We start from the raw sequence: 18,779 nt of genomic DNA, 5'->3' as shown, positions 1-18,779 counted from the left end.
CAGGAAGCCAACATGGTCGTGAGGTGGGGGCCCACCTTGGTTCCAGCTCCCAAGGCTGGGGCTTCCTCTGACTGCTGACAGTCACAAATCACACCCATCACAGTGAAACGCCTGGATGTCACCTCTGTACATCCTTTGTTGAAAGGTGCCAGATAAGCCCTCACCAGGGACTATTATAAATAGATTCCAAACAACTTCAGTTGAGAATTATGTTTGGAAGCTTTGACCTTTTCTGAAGCTTTAGTTTCATCATGCACAAAATGAGAACAATCTTACAGCCTGGTTTGTTGTGAGAGTCACATGATAGCTGGAAAGTCCTTGGTCAACAGCAAACTGTTAAATGAGCATTTGTTATGAGAGTAGAAGGGATAGGTGCATTCTGGGGCCATGAACACGAGGCGCTGGAGGATCAGCTCTGACCTTCACCCCGGGGATCCTGGCTGCAACTGGAACAAGCGTCTCACAAGGCCTTCCCCTCCCTGGGGCACTGATGCTGGTGATCCCCAGACCAGATGGGAGCTACTTCCAAGGGCTCCCTGAGCGGGTAGGTAACAGCGATGGATCTTAGGCAGGAATGGACGTTAAAGGGAAACAAGCAGGCTGCGATGGAGCTGGGCAACGACACAAACATACACAAGGCACAGTGTGAGATACCCACGAGAGGCGCCTTGATGCACTGTAATATGAATGTGACGAGGATCCCCGAGGTTGCTGCGGGGCCAGGCGGTGCGTCAGGGGCCAGTCCTGCCTCTAAGCTGTGGAACCAGGAGGGAGTTATGGGCAGGGAGCCAGCCTGGCCCAGTGCAGCCAGAGAGAAAGAGGAGGGGGCAAGACAGGCAGAAGGCTGAGAAACAGTCTGCAGTGCTGGGAGCCAGGCTGGAGTTTGGGAAGGAAGGAGAAGGAAAAGGTAAAAAGGAGCAAGCGAGCATCTCCAGAGCTGTGAGCTCGGGCCTGGAGGAAGGCGGCACAGGGTGGCTTCATCCCGGGCTTGGGGCCACTCTTTGAAAGCAGGGCTTCCTTTCCTCGGCTGCTGCCTGTTCACAGAGGTTCCCTCCTCCCCACTGGTGAGCCCCACTGAGGCTGCATCACCGTGGGTGGCTGGGCTGAAGACACACCCCCTGGATTTCCACCTGCCTCCAGTCTCCACAGCTGTCCTCTGCCATGAGAAGCCCTTTAAACAGAAATGGCCTATCTCAAGAGCACCCTTAGTGTTTCTGTGTGGGGCGCTTTCACAGGAGCTGCTCCAGGGCACAGTCTTCTCCCGGGGGGCGCCTGTGGAGAGCCCCCACCAAGTGCAGCTTCTCCTCCAGCTGTCTTCATTTTCACCCCAAAAGATTTCCCTCCAAATGCAGTGGCATTTAATTGGATTCAAAGCGATTACTAACAGGAATGAAAACAGCTTCCTCAGCTCACTGACCGTGAGAACACAGGCAGGTGTAGACTAGATGGGTAAGAAAGAAGATTTAAGTTTCCAGTATCCTGGAGCTTTTTTTTCCAGTAAAAATGTATCAAATACAAAATGCTTAAGATCTTTAAACATTTAAGATGAATACTGATTAACTATTTCTCATCCAAACAAAAGATGTTTTAACCAGCCACTGTTCTGCCCTGGGTCTTTGCTGTTTTGCTTGGCTTTTTTCTTGCTGAGTCAAGCAGAGGCTGCGCTTCGTTTCGGTGCAGGGACTTCTCGCTGGGATGGCTTCTCTCGTTGCGGAGCACAGGCCCTAGGTGCGTGGGCACAGTAGCTGCCGCACGTGAGTTCTAGGGCGCTCGTGCTGCAGTAGTTGTGACACAAGGCTCAGCAGTCGTGGCTCTTGGGCTTAGCTGGTCCATGACACGTGGGATCTTCCTGGACCAGGGATCAAGCCCACGTCTCCTGTGTTGGCAGGCAGATTCTTATCCACTGTACTACCAGGGAAATCCCTGTTTTAACCAGCCACTTTATAAACAAGGACACTCCACCAGTTCACAGAGCATCCGCTTAAACCTTCCCATGGTTCTGCATCAGCCTTGGCACAACCTGCACAGCCTGCAGGACCTGGCCCCTCTCTGGAGTTGCAGTGGCCCCGCAACCCACCCCCCAAAGGGCAAACAGGACCAACCTGCTCGCCACAGCGCTGGAGACTCAGAAAGTCCAGAAAGGAATGGCCATATTCACCGGTCTGAATGCTAGGTGGGCGCCGGGGCTCTGCCTCCGTGGGAGGTGCCCCAGCGCCAGGCACACGGAGGAGGCTGGTGGTGCAGTCGCAGTCTATAGGCAGGGCTGTTCCAGAAGGCCAAAGAATCTCTCCCTCCTAAAAATGGGCAATGGCACAGAACCCTAACCCACTCTGGAAACTGAAACACAGCCCTGTTATGTTATCAGAGGAGTCTGCTGCTTTGTGTTTAGACAGATTTTTACAAAGAGAAATCCTACTCACACTGGCAGCTTGACAACCAGGATTATCAGCTCAAACATGAAAAGAAAGCTCCAACCGTGCTTCTGTTTTGGGGCCTTATTTCCCATCAGACTGGAAATCCTTGAGCTAATGCTCACGGAGAACCAGCTTAAATACATGTGTTAATTGCGGCAAATGACCCGCTCGGACCAGACAGGAAAACGACACTGTGGCCACATTCAGCCCCGTGGCCCTCCGGCCCCTGTGGAGGCACGCTGCTTCAGCAGGCACAGTGCCGCCTGCACGGCCTCTCCCCTGGAGCCCCGTCCTGAAGGTCCCCCGGCACACCTGGCGGGGAGGGGCTCCCTGAACTCGGAGGGTGGGGGCAGGCTGGACTCGGAGTTCCCGGTGGCCCCAGGGGTGCTGTCCTAGCCAAGGGCAGCCCCTCACCCCACAGCGCTGCGAGACCCTTGCTGGCCTCACTGCAGTGTTCAGGAGGGTCAATGCAAAGCTCGTGAGTTTTCATGCCACATAAGAACAGTCTTCAAAGGTGTGTTTTAAAAGACCCAATTCAAATTTTAATGGGTCATTTTAATGCCCGGCTAAAGAGAGGCCTACTGGCATAAATACACTTTAGTTAAAAACATGCCTTTTAATCCAGCAAGAACATTTCTACCAATTAATCCTGAATCTGACATGTTTATGAAAGGTACAACAGTTTACTATAGTGAAAAATGGAACAGTTTAGATTAATATGGGATTAGTCACAGTTTGTTACATTCATACAATTGCTATGTCTGTTAAAAAGATGGTAAATACAATATAATCTACAAGGAGTCAAAAATGTGATGCTAGACTAAAATGATCTCTGTAGTATGTGTATTATGACCCTGTTTATATAAAACTGTATCCAATGAGTTGTATCTACACCAAGGGGTCTGGAGGCGCCTCACCAAACTACTTAACAGTGGTCACCTCAGAGTGCTGGAGTTATTTTCGTGTTGTTTGAATTTTCTTTTACAAATATGTTATAATTGTAAAAAAATTTTTTAAACGTTTCTTTTTAAGTTAATTAATTTTTGGTTGACCTGGGCCTTTGTTGCTGTGCAAGGGCTTTCTCTAGCTGTGGCAAGCTGGGGCTGCTCTTCGCTGCTGCACAGACTTCTGGTTATGGTGGCGTCTCTTGCGGAGTGCAGGCTCGAGGTGCTCGGACTTCAGTAGCTGCAGCCCAGGGGCTCAGAAGCTGTGGCTCGCAGGCTCAAGGGCACAGGCTCAGAAGCTGTGTCACACGGGCGTTAGTTGCCTGTGGCATGTGGGGTCTTCCTGGACCAGGTATCGAACCTGTGTCCCCTACATTGGAAGATGGATTCTTATACTGGACCACCACGGATGTGCCAGAAAAAAGCAAAACAAAACATTTTTTAAAACAAATGTTTTACAAAGGATTTAATGACCTAGGATATGTTTGTGATGTGTAAAGATTTTAAAAGAATCCAAATTATTAATATACTATGGGCTTGAAAACATTGAAAAGTATATCTGACTAGCAAGTAAATAAGGAAGGAGTAGATTCCAATTCCATCTGTGTAAACGCTCACTGTTTATACACAAGGTGTCTGTGGGGTGGTCAGAGAACAGGATCAGCCAGCTGTGTCTCCCCTCCCTCCCAAAGGCCCAGCTGGAGGAGACGCTGCAGTGACACGGATGGAGGGAGCGCGTCCAGGAGATGGGGCGGCCCTGGCTGTCCGATGGCGGCTGCAGAGTGGCCAGCCTCCCCACGACAAGCCCCGGACGCTTCTGGATGGTGCGTGGCTCGGGCTCTGTTTGCTTTTTAATGAGCTGTGTCAGCACATTCTCTCCCACATCCACTCCCACTCCAGGGTGAACACGGGGTTCAGGCGTTTTGTTTTCTGCATGTTCCCATGGTAGAGCAGTGGGAGAATTTTTGTCCTTTTTTATAATTAGAAAATAAAAGGAAATTTCCAAACATGTAAACGTCCAGAAATCAGTGACAAAAAAGCCAATGTGTCTTGTGACACATCTCCCATAGCAGAGGATGTTTACCTGCAGGTTCTACGCCTGTTCTGAAAAGTGTGGGCCCAGAGAGGAAGTGAATTCAGTGAAATTACATCCTTACCCTGCCCTCAACACACAGCCTCAAAACCTTAGGCAGTATCTTAGGAAACAGAATAAAATACGGAAAAAAATACAGAAATTCAGTTGTGGCCACTTAAAATGTTACACCCACTGAGTGCTTTCTGCTCAGCAGTGAACCCCTAACTCCAAAACCAAACACACCTCCTGCTACTTAATGCAGAATCCAAGAAAAGCATTTATAAAGCAGAAATTATAGATTCTGCCAGTATCTGTAACCAAATTCACAACGGACTTATTTTGAAGAACATCCCTTAATTACTTTTTCTGGCAACTCACTTAAGTGACATCACAAGCAAATACCCTTACCTCCCTACCCTACCCCCAATTATGCAGTTTCTAATAACCAAAAAAGTTTTTAAAATGTATCTTCCTCATTCTAGGAACCCAAAAGAATGTCAGAATGCCAAGAACAGTTAACAGACACTTGCAAATGACCCACATTTATGTTTATTTTAAAAGTAAACAGTTGAGAGTCCTCTAATTATGCTGGAGATCTTTTGGTATACTTAAGTCATCAAGCCTCCGCTGGCACTGTGGGAGGCCCCTTACCCTGGGGGCAGAGAGCAACTGAGATTCCATTAGGGCCCCTCCTCTGGTCTTGGTCTGGGGCCAGAGGGGTACAGGCCCATCCCATAGATGATAAGAACACAGGGGTCGCTAGTACTGGGAGGGTTTATTTTGCGGGTAAGTGGTGACAAGTGAGTGTCTGTACTTCCTGTTTATTCTGCTGAAAATAGAGACACTCCCAGTGCCTTTGCTGGTCTCCTCCTGCATTCCCTCCGCCTTGGGCCAGTCTCCAGCTGTTCTCACAGGACCAGGGAGGACAGGAGTGTGTGTGTGTGTGGGGGGGGGGAGTGTGCCGGGAGGGAGCAGATTTTGACCAGATTTGGATTCCTCCACTGTGAGTACTTCATTCTGGGGACTGCTGTTATTCTTAAGTGGGCAAAGCGTTAGAGTGAAAGGTACAGCGATATCTCTTACCCATCCAAGGGGAACACCTGCACAGCTTGTAACAGTGGACAGCCCTGGGCAGAAGAGGGTAAGGGTAGTAAATGCAGAAGGAAAGGAACCTGCCGATGTGAAGGCTATGGGGGCGGGGGGGGGGGGCGCTGGGTTTGATCCCTGGTCAGTAAGCTAGATCCCAGGTGCCACAAATAAGAGTCACGTGCTGCAACTAAATGTCCAGGATGTCACCACTAAGATGCGGCCCAAAGGTACATTTATATCTTAGAAAAGACACGTTCTACTGAGTAAAAGACAACGCTCAGAACAGGGAAACATATTTGCAAATAATGTGTCTGAATGAGGGATTAATATCCAGATAAATAGAGAACCAAAACTCTACAACCAGAAACAAACCATCCAGTGCAAAATGAGCAAAAGACTTGAATAGATATCTCTCCAAAGAAGGCATATGAATGATGATCAAGCAAGTGAAAAGATGCTCAACATCACTAATGATGGGAAACACTAATCAAAACTAGTGAGCTACCAGCTCATATCCATCAGGATGGCTACTACCCCCAAACCAGAAAACAGGTGTCAGTGTGCGTGTGGAGAAACCGGAACCCCTGTTCCCTGTTGGTGGGAATGTAAAATGGAACAGCCACTGTGGAAAACAGTATGGGGCTTCCTCAGAAAAACAAAAAAATACAGTTACCATGTGACCTTCTAGGTTCATACTCAGGAATTGAAAGTAGGGTCTCAAAGAGCTTTTTGTCTCTCATGCTCACAGCAGCATTATTCACAATAGCTTAACGTGGAAGAAACCCCCGTGTTCATCAATGGAATAGTGGAAAAGCAAAACGTGGTAGCCACAGAAGGTACTATTACTCAGCCTTAAAGGAAGAGCAAATCGTGACATAGGTTGCAGCATGGATGAAGCTTGGAGGACATTTTGCTCAGTCACTGAAACAAGCCAGTACAAAAGGACAAATACTGTCTAATATCACTTATATGAGGTACTCAGAGTTGTCAAAATCATAGAGGCAAAAAGTGGTGGTTGCCAGGTTTGAGGGAGGGGAAATGGGGAGTCAGTGTTTAACAGGCAGAGTGATTCAGTTTTATGAGATGAAGTTACAGGGGCGGATGGTTGTGGCTGCTGCACGACAGCAGGAGCATGTTTAATGCCAGAGAGCTGAACACTTGAATGGTCCCAATGCTATTCTTTTCATAATTTTATTTGTTTATTTGGCTGTGCTGAGTCTCCATGGCTGTGCTGGCTTTCCTCTAGTTGTGGAGATGGGGGGCTACTCTCTCGTCGTGGTGCACAGACTCATCGTGGTGGCTTCTCTGGTTGTGGCCCCCGGGTTCTAGGCACATGGACTTGAGGACTCTGCAGCATGTGGGATCTTCCTGGATCCGGGATCCAACCTGTGTCTCCTGCATTGCTACTGCTGCTGCTACTGCTAAGTCGCTTCAGTCATGTTCGACTCTGTGCGACCCCATAGACGGCAGCCCACCAGGCTCCTCTGTCTATGGGATTGGCAGGTGGATTCTTTACCACTCAGTCAACTGGGAAGCCCCTACACTGCTAAATTTTATGTTATATGTATTTGAATACATTAAAAAAAGAAAAATGTGGAAAATGGCACTAAATAGACGGTGAAAAGCACACAGCTAGTTCACAGTGTGAGCTGAAACAGGCAGGCGGAGCAGCGCCTGCCCTGCTTGGCGGGAACGTGCGTTGGCAACCTGTGCGCATCTGCAGACAGCCGTGAAAGCGCCGCTACAGATAGACTGGTCACAAACAGAACCCACACACGACGCGTGGATCGGGCTGGAGCCGTACAACACAGGCCGGCTTCATCCGCGAGGCCTTGCTTCCTATCTGTACTGCAGGCTGGACCCCAGAGCGCTTTACTCCTTCTGATGGCTGAATAATACCTTAGTGGGCAGATACCTCGCATTTCGTTTATCTGTTCATCCACCATCAATGTACAGAAAGTTATGAAGTAGATGACCGAGTGGGTGTGGTTACAGTAAAATCACAGAAATAGCATTTCTGTGACCAAAAGCTCAGAGCCCCTGCTGTGGGAAAGGACGTGGGGTTGGAGTGTTCCCTCCAGGACTCTCAGGCCAGTCCACCCCCAGGAAGGACAGCCCCGTCACAGGGCTGGTGGGCCTTTCCAGAGCACGGGGGGCATCAGGGTGGTGCTGCTTCCCGCCTGCCGTCCGGAGAAGCGCAGCTGCCCCTGCCTCTCCCAACGACAGCGACAGGATCGAGGGGCCAGGCTTCCTACACAGCGGAAACATTCTCCTCTTGAAGCCTGACAACAACCCGAGGTGGGCTCCCCCACAGAACCGGTGAGAATGGTAGGCTCAGGGGCCTCCGGGCGGTGATAGAGTGCTGGGCGGCAGGGGTGAGCGCCCCTGCTGTCAGGGTCCCGGAGAGAGTGGTGGGGGTGGGGTGGGGGTGAGTCCCCCCTGCATTCAGGGTCCCTGAGAGAGTGCTGGGTGGCAGGGGTGAGCACCCCCTGAAGTCAGGGTCCCTGAGAGAGTGCTGGGTGGCAGGGGTGAGCACCCCCTGCAGTCAGGGTCCCTTAGATAGCGCTGGGGGCGAGGGTGAGTGCCCCCTGAAGTCAGGGTCCCTGAGAGAGTCCTGGGGGGGCGGGGGTGAGCGCCCCCTGAAGTCAGGGTCCCTGAGAGAGTGCTGGGGGTAGGGGTGAGCGCCCCCTGAAGTCAGGGTCCCTGAGAGAGTCCTGAGGGGGCGGGGGTGAGTGCCCCCTGCATTCAGGGTCCCTGAGAGAGTCCTGAGGGGGCGGGGGTGAGCGCCCCCTGCTGTCAGGGTCCCTGAGAGAGTGGTGGGGGGGCAGAGGTGAGCACCCCCTGAAGTCAGGGTCCCTGAGAGTGCTGGGGGCGGGGGTGAGCGCCCCCTGAAGTCAGGGTCCCTGAGAGAGTCCTGGTGGGGGAGCGGGGGTGAGCGCCCCCTGAAGTCAGGGACCCTGAGAGAGTGGGGGAGGGCGGAGGTGAGCACCCCCTGAAGTCAGGGTCCCTGAGAGAGTGTTGGGGGCGGGGGTGAGCACCCCCTGAAGTCAGGGTCCCTGAGAGAGTGCTGAGGGCTGGGGTGAGGGCGCCCCTGCGGTCACGGAACAGAAAGGCAGCGGCTGGAGGCAAAGCCCGGATGCTCGAAATGCTTACAAGAGGGTTAGAGCCCTGAGGCAGCTGGTTATTCTTTGGGCCACTTCTGTGAGGCCAGGGAAAAAGAGAAAATACAAAGGACAGGACGCGGGGCCTGAGCCCGCACGCCTGATCAGCACAGCCTTGTGTGCGGCCCCGCGGGCAGCGTCCCGCCTCCCCTGGTGAGCCGACGTCACAGGTGTGTCACGAGGGCGCCCGTAGTGCCTCCCACCCCACTGCACGTGCCAGGGGCACAGAGACCCGTTTCTCACACATGCGCACGGCTCACACCCACGCCTCACTTTCTGCACCTCGGGAGACGACGCCACAACCTGGGATGGCCGGCAGAGCTGTGGACGTGGGATCTGGACAACACACCAGCCCTGGGAGCAACTGACGATACAACACTGAGAAGCCAGAACAAAGAGACGAGAGGATGGCGGCGATGCAGGCTGATCGAGATCAGGCCTGGCTGAGAGGGTCGCAGGAGAACAGGCACCCAGACGTGCGGGGCAGTGGGTGCAGGTGTAGCCACAGAAGGAGGGGCCGTGGAGGGCCCGAAGCCCCGGCGACTGCACGGGAGCGCCCGCGCCCGCCCCACCCCCGTCACCGTGAGGAAGTGGCAGCTGTGTTGACTTTTCGGGACCAGCAGCAGGACACCCCGGCTCAGCCAGGGCTGCAGATGCAGCACTTCTGATCTGGTGCCAGAGAACCAGATCGAGGTGAGGTCAGCGGCCCCCCTGAGGGCCCTCCTCCACGTCCCGTCCTCCACGTCCCCTCCACCCGCACACAGGAGGCCCTGGCCGATGCTCAGCGCGCTCTGCTTGTGTGGCCCCCTCGCCACAGGACGACTGGTGGCGAGCGATGTAAGAACACTGTCAGTCAAGCAGGGACTCAGGTGGAGGAGAGAGAACCAGGCCCCGGCCTCGTGCTGGCAGCTCTGGGCTCCGCTTCCGGCCCGCCCTCACACTGCTGCTGCTTCCGGCGGGAAGAGCCCACAGCCCCAGGGACTAAGGCCAGTCTCCCTCCTCCCCAGGCGGTGGCGTCCCAGCAGAGAACACTGTGAGCAGGGCCCCTTCCACACACTGCTCCCCCAGGGCAGCGCAGAGACCCCTCGGGGAGGGAGGGACAGTCGCCACAGGGGAATTGGAAAGCGCCCTTTCCCCACGCCAGGCCTCCCCTGCTAGTGTCCTTCTCTTCAGGACGGTATTCAGAATTGTCAAGGTTCTCCCAAGTCCAGAGACAAGAAAACAAGTCTAATGTGCAGCTCTGAGGACTAAATCCACCGGAGTGCCCCCGCCTCAATCATTAACCCATGGTAGCGATTTATTTTCACATGAAGTTATACTGCTGTTACAGGCCTTCAGAGCTAAAAACCAACCAAAGTTATAATCTAAAGCTTACATTTTTTCCCAACCCTAAAAAGACAGTGGAAAACATATACTAACAACCTTTACTTTAATTCTTGGGTTACTGGCTAACGACTACGGTTAAAAGATGTCATTTTTCCTCAGTATTTAAAAATCACGAGTCAACACAATTTCAGGTGGAAAATGCAGTTTAAATATTGTTAAGAATATTTTCTAAGAAATTAATGTTGACCAAACAGATCTTAATTTCTTTAGTCTCTTATCAAAGGCCAGAAAACAGAGTAAGTGGGATGGGCGGAGGGGATATATACATAATTTGTTTTGTTGTACAGCAGGAACCACACAGCACTGTAAAGCAATTTTCCTCCAGTTAAAAAATAAATTAAAAAAAGAAATCAGAATAACATGGTTCTGAAATGACAGATGAAACTGGAAAGTGTATTTATTTTTTAAATGAGCGCCAAGCAGGAGCATGGGCTCAGCCTCTTGAGTACCTCGTTTCTGGATGAAAACCCTGAGCAAGGGGTTTGCGCTGGAGACGGCTTTGCAGAAGTTGTCATCGTTGTTGATGGGCAGCAGGTCGCCATGCACGTCCGCATAGCCAATGGTCACCTCGGTGTTGGCGATGTGGTGGGTGTGCACGACGAGCTTGTAGAAGTCTTCGAACCTCCCAGGCTTCTGGCGGTCCAGAGAGAACCTTCGGAACTCGGCTCCAAACTAGGAGGAAACAGATAGCGGTGCGTGAACAGTAGGGACGGGCATCGGAGATGAGGCATCATGACCGGGCCTCCCGGAGGCCTGGACATGGCTGCATCGGCACCCCAGTCCTCGTGGAGCCCCGAGAGAAGGGAGGCGGAAGCATGGGGGAAGAGTTCATGCGCATGGACCCCTGTCCTGCGGACCCCAGGAGAGGTGCGCAGCTCAGGCTGTAGGGTGGGGGTCCCTCCTCACTGGGGACCCCGGAGCATCCCCAGGTTGGGCCACACTGCACAGCCCAGGACATCCATCAGACACTCAGAGGCATGAGTGAAACAAAGGCCAGCTGCAACTTCTGAACTCTCCCCTAAGGGGAATGGGAAGTCCTGGGCAGTTTTAATATTAAGGAAGGAAATGACTGGATATGATTTGCATTTTAAAAACACCAAATGGCTGCACTTCAAAAGGATCAGAAGTGCAGCAAAATTGAAAGAAGAAAACCTGGTGAAAACCATGCTTCACAAACCTCTGGGAGACAGGAGCATGGGTTCTGGCTAAAAAGACAGAGCAGGTCCCTTTAAAAAAGATGCAGCTCGCTGCCCTGCTCTGGGAAACAGCCGGGCCCACCTCTTTCCTGTCAGCCCTTGGCTCTGGCTCAAATGCCCACAGTGTTGCCTGCAGACCTCCAGGCCACCTGCTAGGCGTACCCTGGGTCACCTCCCGCAGGCTGACCTGTCCAGCGATCTGAGGACACCGCCTGTTTGTTTGGCCTGAGGCTGCTGGCTTAGGACACACTGTTGTTCCTCACTTGGCAAAAGGGAACTTTATTCATCAGGCAGGACAGACTTTGTGCTCTTCTATATAACTGAAAACTAATTACATTGGTTCCAAAACACACAAAAATGAAATGTCTAATGTTTACATAAAACTAATAGTTACATCACCTAGACATTATGTCAACTACAAGGGCAATGCAACTCAAACCATGCAGGTGTGAGCGGCTCTAAAATTTGGGGAGGCATCAGTCATGGAGGACCCCCGAGTTCTGGAACTGGCTGCTTTGGAATGCAGCCCAAGAATGTGTGTTTTTCACAAGTGCCCAGGAGGAGCTGATGCTGCTGGTCTGGGAATCACTCAGATAAAACCACTGACTTAAAGGGAATATCTCCAGACCTCAACTTACACAGATCCCTGAGAAACAGTCTCAGATCTCATTTCCCTTTTAAAAAGCAAAGGAAAACACCATTCTTCATTGCCCCTGAAATAAAAAAAACTTCAAGTTTGGGAAAATCCACCTTCAGTGGCTAATGAAACTAAAGCCTGCTCCACACGCTGAGGTCCAGGGGTGTGTTCTTCTCCATCCCCTTGCCCTCTCCCTGTTACTTCTCAATATCTTCTCTAAGCACGCACACATGAGCAGGCTGCCAGGCCGCCGGGGAGCAAGGCACACCCCCTCTTACACACAGGGAGACATCCTAGGCTGGCAAAACTTTTCAAGACACGAGATCAAGCAGACAACACAAGTTTAATGTGATTTCTTTCATAATCAGTTATCCAGTCACATCATGATGTTTATTTCAATAAGAGTCCCCATCATCTTTCCTGTTTGCTATCTCACATATGCTAATTTCCAGAGCAATTAGTTTTTATCAACACTTGCCTCATTTTCACTAAATACACAAGAAGAGTTTAATCATATCTAATGAAACCAGTAAGACTATTTTTGACTTTTACCTCAGTCAAATATTCCCCCAAACTGGACACAACACACTCCCTTCCCTTAAAGGGACATCAGACACCTTGTCCCCCCTCCCTACTCCTAGCCTTAGGCCACATATTTAAGTAATGAGAAGCAGCGTGTATGAGATAGGTTAGTTCTGCAGTGTTATAGTCTTGACTGCACTTGATATTAATCTCAGATGAAATTCAATTTGTTTCATAGTTCTTTTAGTACTTTTCCTCAAAATGCATGTTGATTTGAAATGCAGATGAGTTCTGAGTTTTTCCTGACAGAAAGCAAGTCTGGTTCGTGTTGGATGAAGAGGCTGGCTTTGTCAATCCAGCTGCATGTTGCCTATGCTTCACTTGCTGCATGAGCTCCAAAGCTGGGCAAAAAGGAGTGTGAAATGTGAGATGATAAAAGCATTTTTTTCGAACTTTTTTTATTGTGGCAAAATATACATAAAATTCACCATCTTAACCATTCTTAAGGATACAGTTTGGTGGCATTAAGTACTTTCACACTGCTGTACAACCAAGGGCACTATCATCCGCCTTCACTCTTTATCTTGTAAAACTAAAACTCTGCTCCCATCAAGTGGTAACTACCATTTCCTGGCTCCCTGACCCTGCAACCACTGCTGTGCTTTCACTTTTTCTCTCTCTCTACATATGTATAGATTTCTCTCTCTCTCTATATATATATGCATATAATTCATTATCAGATACATGATTTGTAAACCTCTCCTCCCATCTGTCTTTTACTCTGTGGTGCTGGGAGGGAAAGATAGACTTTTGATACAGTTGTGTAACTTACTTCCTAACCTAGGCCAGGCACAGTAATGCAAGTTTTTCTTAAAACTTTCCTTGAAATTGGTAGCTGTTTTACAGGTTGATTATGGAATAATGTAACAGACAAAAGGGTGAAGCTCAGCGGCTACCCTTTCATGAGTCCTGCTGTGGAGACACAGTCCACAGTGAGACGCTGAACACATTAGGACGTGATTCTCCAGTGAATTTCAATTTTGGTTCAGTATTCCATAGGGATCCCTCTCTCCTAATGCAGCGGTCTTCACATGTGACATATCCTGTCAAAAATTTTGGAAAAACCTACCAGTATAAAAGGGATAATACACCTTTAAGTTGGCATCTAAATTTTTCATAATGAAAATAAATAGTTGCAACGAATATAATTTCCAGCTGTGCTGTGCTTAGTCACTCAGCCGTGTCTGACTCTTTGTGACCCCATGGACTGTAGCCTGCCATACTTCTCTGTACCAGGGATTCTCCAGGCAAGAATACTGGAGTGGGTTGCCATGCCCTCCTCCAGGGGATCTTCGTAACCCAGGGATTGAACTCAGGTCTCCCGCATTGCAGGTGGATTCTTTACTGTTTGAGCCACCAGGGAAGCCCTAATTTCCAGCATGCTATAAATATTTTATTTAAAAATAAATATTTTATCATATGATTTTAAAAATATAGTCAATGAAATCTAAATGTCATCATCATTTGATACTACCAACATACATTTTAAAATAGAATGAACGAGCTCTTGTATAATAATCAAAAAATCCAACAAGGTGGTTTTCTTCTCTTTGATCTCTGGTTTCCATTGCACTGCTCCAGGAGAATTTAATCCTGATATTTTATCCTAATAATTTATGCTTGGTTACCCTATCACTCTCCTCTACAACAAAATTAGATAAATTGAAGTTAAACATTACTCTTGAGGCCGTAAGTCTCTCTTTGTGAAAATATTTCAAAGTTGTTTCTATTGGGTATAGAGTTTTAGTTTTGAAAAATGGAAGTGTTCTGGAGTAGATGCACAACAATGTGAATGTAATTAACACTACTAAACTACACTGGGTTTCCCTGGTGGCTCGGCTGGTAAAGAATCCACTTGCAATGCAGGAGACCTGGGTTCTGTCCTTGGGTTGGGAAGATCCCCTGGAGAAGGGAAAGGCTACCCACTCCAGTATTCTTGCCTGGAGAATTCCATGGACAGAGGGGCCTGGCCGACTACAGTCCATGGGGTTGCAGAGAGTTGACGTGACTGGGTGACTTTCACTTCACTTCACTTCACCTCAAACTATACGCTAAAAAGTGGCTGAGATAGTAAATTTTATGCATGTGTATTTTATCACATTTATAAATCAAGTAATGTAAAAAAAATAGATTTTTACAGTAAAAAAGTTTCTAGATTGTCTTTGCAATTATTAAATCAAATTGGAACATAGTTATAAGATTTGACAAATGATTATTAGCCTTCCAAAGGAAACATTTAAAAAACTTTAGTTTAATGAGAAGTCCTGATTGCTAAATATGGCACGGGTAGCAGTGATTCTTCTGCTGCTTCTCATTGTCATGGTGTTGGTACTGAGAGGCCTTTCATGTGACAGGAGGAGACAGCAGTGAGAGCTCTGAAGGCACAGCTCAGCCTGTGAGTCTCACCAAGTCTTGGCCAGAAATATCCATAGAGCAGCCTATGATTAGAATTATTTCAAACAGTCTATTAGACGACAATTCAATTAGGACCACATTCAAGTTTGCTGAAAACAGATTTGGAAAATATGTGACTTGGAAGATTTATTGCCCAGTCATTAAAGCCATTAACTTTTTCAATTTCTGGTAATTATACCAAGAATTATATGGCAATGAATTGTGCCAGCTAATTCCTTCATTTAGAAGAAACTTGTCTGATCTGATCTAACGGGAAAGTAAAAATATAAAATTAAAAAATAAAATAATTTTGTCATATTGAAGTTGGACCCTTCCCTAACACCATTATAAAAAATTAACTCAAAATGTATCCATGGCCTAAATATAACACATACAACTGTAAAATTCTTGAGCAAAAACATAGGGCGAAAGTTTCAGGACACCGGGTTTGGTGATGATTTCTTGATATGACACCAAAGGCACAGGTAACAAAATTAAAAAAGACACTAGAATTCTTAAAAACTTAATTTTATTCATCAGAGGACAATATCCACAGAGTAAAAAGGCTTTGAAAAGTGGTGAGGACAGTCCTACCTTTATTCCAGCAGAATCCTAAGAAGGTCAAGTCCCTTACATAAAATGCTGCAATATTTGAATGTAACCTACACACACTCCACATGCCCATACTTTAAATCAACTCCAGTTCAGTTCAGTCATTCAGTCGTGTCTGACTCTTTGTGACCCTATGGACTGCAGCATGCCTGGCCTCCCTGACCATCACCAACTCCTGAGTTTACTCAAACTCATGTCCATTGAGTCAGTGATGCCATCCAACCATCTCATCCTCTGTCGTCCCCTTCTCCTCCTGCCTTCAATCTTTCCCAGCATCAGGGTCTTTTCAAATGAGTCATCTCTTCGCATCAGGTGGCCAAAGCACTGAAGTTTCAGCTTCAGCATCAGTCCTTCCAAAGAATATTCAGGACTGATTTCCTTTCAGATGGACTGGTTGGATCTCCTTGCAGTCCAAGGGACTCTCAAAAGTCTTCTCCAACACCACAGTTCAAAAGCATCAATTCTTTGGCACTCTAGCTTTCTTTATAGTCCAACTCTCACATCCATACAAGACTAGTGGAAAAACCATAGCCTTGATTAGATGGACCTTTGTTGGCAAAGTAATATCTCTGCTCTTTAATACGCTGTCTAGGTTGATCATAACTTTTCTTTCAAGGAGTATGCGTCTTTTAATTTCATGGCTGCAGTCACCATCTGCAGTTCTTTTGGAGCCCAAGAACATAAAGTCTGTCACTGTTACCCATCTATTTCCCATGAAGTGATGGGACCAGATGCCATGATCTTCGTTTTCTGAATGTTGAGCTTTAAGCCAACTTTTTCACTTTCCTCTTTCACTTTCATCAAGAGGCTCTTTAGTTCTTCTTTGCTTTATGCCTTAGGGTTGGTGTCATCTGCATATCTGAGGTGATTGATATTTCTCCCAGCAATCTTGATTCCAGCTTGTGTTTCTTCCAGCCCAGCATTTCTCATGATGTACTCTGCATACAAGTTAAATAAGCAGGGTGACAATATATAGCCTTGATGTACTCCTTTCCCAATTTGGGACCAGTCTGTTGTTCCATGTCCAGTTCGAACTGTTGCTTCCTGACCTGCATACAGATTTCTCAAGAGGCAGGTCAGGTGGTCTGGTATTCCCATCTCTTTCAGAATTTTCCACAGTTTGTTGTGATCCACAAGTCAAAGGCTTTGGCATAGTCAATAAAGCAGAAATAGATGTTTCTGTGGAACTCTCTTGCTTTTTCCATGATCCAGTGGATGTTGGCAATTTGATCTCTGGTTCCTCTGCCTTTTCTAAAACCAGTTTAAACACCTGGAAGTTCATGGTTCACATACTGTTAAAGCCTGGTTTGGAGAATTTTGAGCATTATTTTACTAGTGTGTGAGATAAGTGCAATTGTGCAGTAGTTTGAGCATTCTTTGGCATTGCCTTTCTTTGGGATTGGAATGAAAACACCTTTTCCAGGGCTGTGGCCACTGCTGTTTCCCAAATTTGCTGGCATATTGAGTGCAGCACTTTCACAGGATCATCTTTTAGGATTTGAAATAGCTCAGCTGGAATTCCATCACCTCCACTAGCTTTGTGTATTTTGTTCTGTGTATTTAACACAATTTTTCAAAAAAGATCTAGGTTTCCTTATCAAACTGGCTAATTCTAGATATGAGTCAAGAAATTTGCATGAACCTATGAATCTCATCCTTCTAAGAGGCAAGGAATGATCAAAGACTATTAGGGTCATATCAAAAGGACTCAGGAACTAGTTTGAATAATCTCCCAACAGTGGATCATTTGTGTGTTTATCATTGATAAGGATGATAATTTCTGGAAGTTTCCTAGGAACCGACCTACTATTTTTTTTTTTTTCCAATTATGGCTGTACTGGGTCTTCGTTACTGTGCAGGCTTTCTCTAGTTGCTGTGAGTGGGGGTTACTCTGTGTTGTGGTGTGTGGGCTTCTCATTGCAGTGGCTTCTCTTGTTGACAGTATGTGTTCAGTAGTCGTGGTGTACAGGCTCAATTATTCTGTGGCATGTGGAGTCTGCCTGGACCAGGGATTAAACCCATGTGCCTTGCAATGGCAGATGGATTCTTATCCACTGTACCATCAGGGAAGTCCCAACCTACCATTTTGAAAATACGTAAATAAAAAGAAAGAATCAAGCATTAATATTTATTGAATTTTACAGCTGACCATACCTGTTATTCCTACAATAGAATAGTAAAAATGGCAGGGGAGGGTGGAGTTCACTTCTTTAAAATTTTTAGTTATCTCAAATGAAATAAGGAAGTCAGTAAGCAAAAGTGAATCAGTCTTTAAATGAAACTCACTTTTATTTCCTTTAAAATATTAAGTAATAAAATGACCATTATAATTTCAAAACAAAGATTTATCTATCTTATCTATTTTGACACGCTTTTCCTTCAGGAAGAAGGGATACTTCTGACAAATGCTTGTTGAATGAACAATACCTAGGACTCAGTTGCTACAAACATAATATGCTATTGAGTAAACTATGTTTCTGATAAAGTTCTTTTTCACTGAGAAGCCTTTCCTTGGCCAAGAAGCAAAGAGGCAAAACGAGTGGTAGAAACCCAATAAAGCTAAGAACTTGGGAAACATAAGTTATTTGCTGTCCTAAAAGTTAACCTTGAAGTACGTCTAAAACAGTGGAGTAATGATCAGCACAAATCTGCTCCTCCATAAAAGCAATGAGAGCACTGGCAAAGAGAGTAAAAAAATCCAACTTTTTGAGAATTCTGGAAATTAATCAAAGGTTTGCAAGCAACAATGCAAGGTGTGTTTATTCCAGAAAAGCATCTGAATCTCAGAGTGGCAAGCTTTACGGTGTTTTAACTTCCTGTGCTCTGTTCGTCAGCTTTGAAAACCAGCAGCCTAATAGTTTTACAGGGGGCAGAACTGGTTTGGAGCTCACCTCAGAGCCCCATATGCACAGAGCTGTCATCATTAAACCTGTTTCACAGGTCCCTAGAAAAGCCCTGTTCACAGGGTTTGTCTCTATTTGGCTTGAGTCAGAACTCACTTGTTGGGAAAAGCCCTTTCCTCAGGACATTTGTTAAAAACAATCAGCAGCAATTGTTTAATGAATAAAGATTATATAGTACAAGTTTCATTTTTAAATGGAATTTTTACAATGTGATAGAAATTATCTTTTTTTTTAAAAAATCTTTATTTATTTGGCTATGTTGGGTCTTAGCTGTAGCACGCTCAGTCTTTGTTGCCGCATGTGGGATCTTGTTCCCTGATCAGGGATTGAACACAGGTCCCCTGCATTGAGAGCTCTGAGTCTTATCCACTGGACCACCAGGGAAA

General features: G+C 47.3%; 1 protein-coding gene across 1 annotated transcript in view; it reads right to left on the bottom strand.

Moving 5' to 3' along the window:
• The window catches only part of PARD6G (par-6 family cell polarity regulator gamma), a 76,533-nt gene that overhangs the window by 25,332 nt on the left and 32,422 nt on the right, over positions 1-18,779 (bottom strand). The window contains exon 2 of the mRNA XM_018039768.1: positions 10,519-10,741. Coding sequence (XP_017895257.1) covers positions 10,519-10,741 — 223 coding nt within the window. The remainder of the gene's footprint in view (positions 1-10,518; positions 10,742-18,779) is intronic.

Source organism: Capra hircus, chromosome 24 (genome assembly GCF_001704415.2).
Source record: "Capra hircus breed San Clemente chromosome 24, ASM170441v1, whole genome shotgun sequence".
In the NCBI taxonomy this organism is placed as follows: Eukaryota; Metazoa; Chordata; class Mammalia; order Artiodactyla; family Bovidae; genus Capra; species Capra hircus.
Note: the sequence above shows the minus strand (reverse complement) of the source record. Positions and strands in the feature narration are given on the sequence as shown.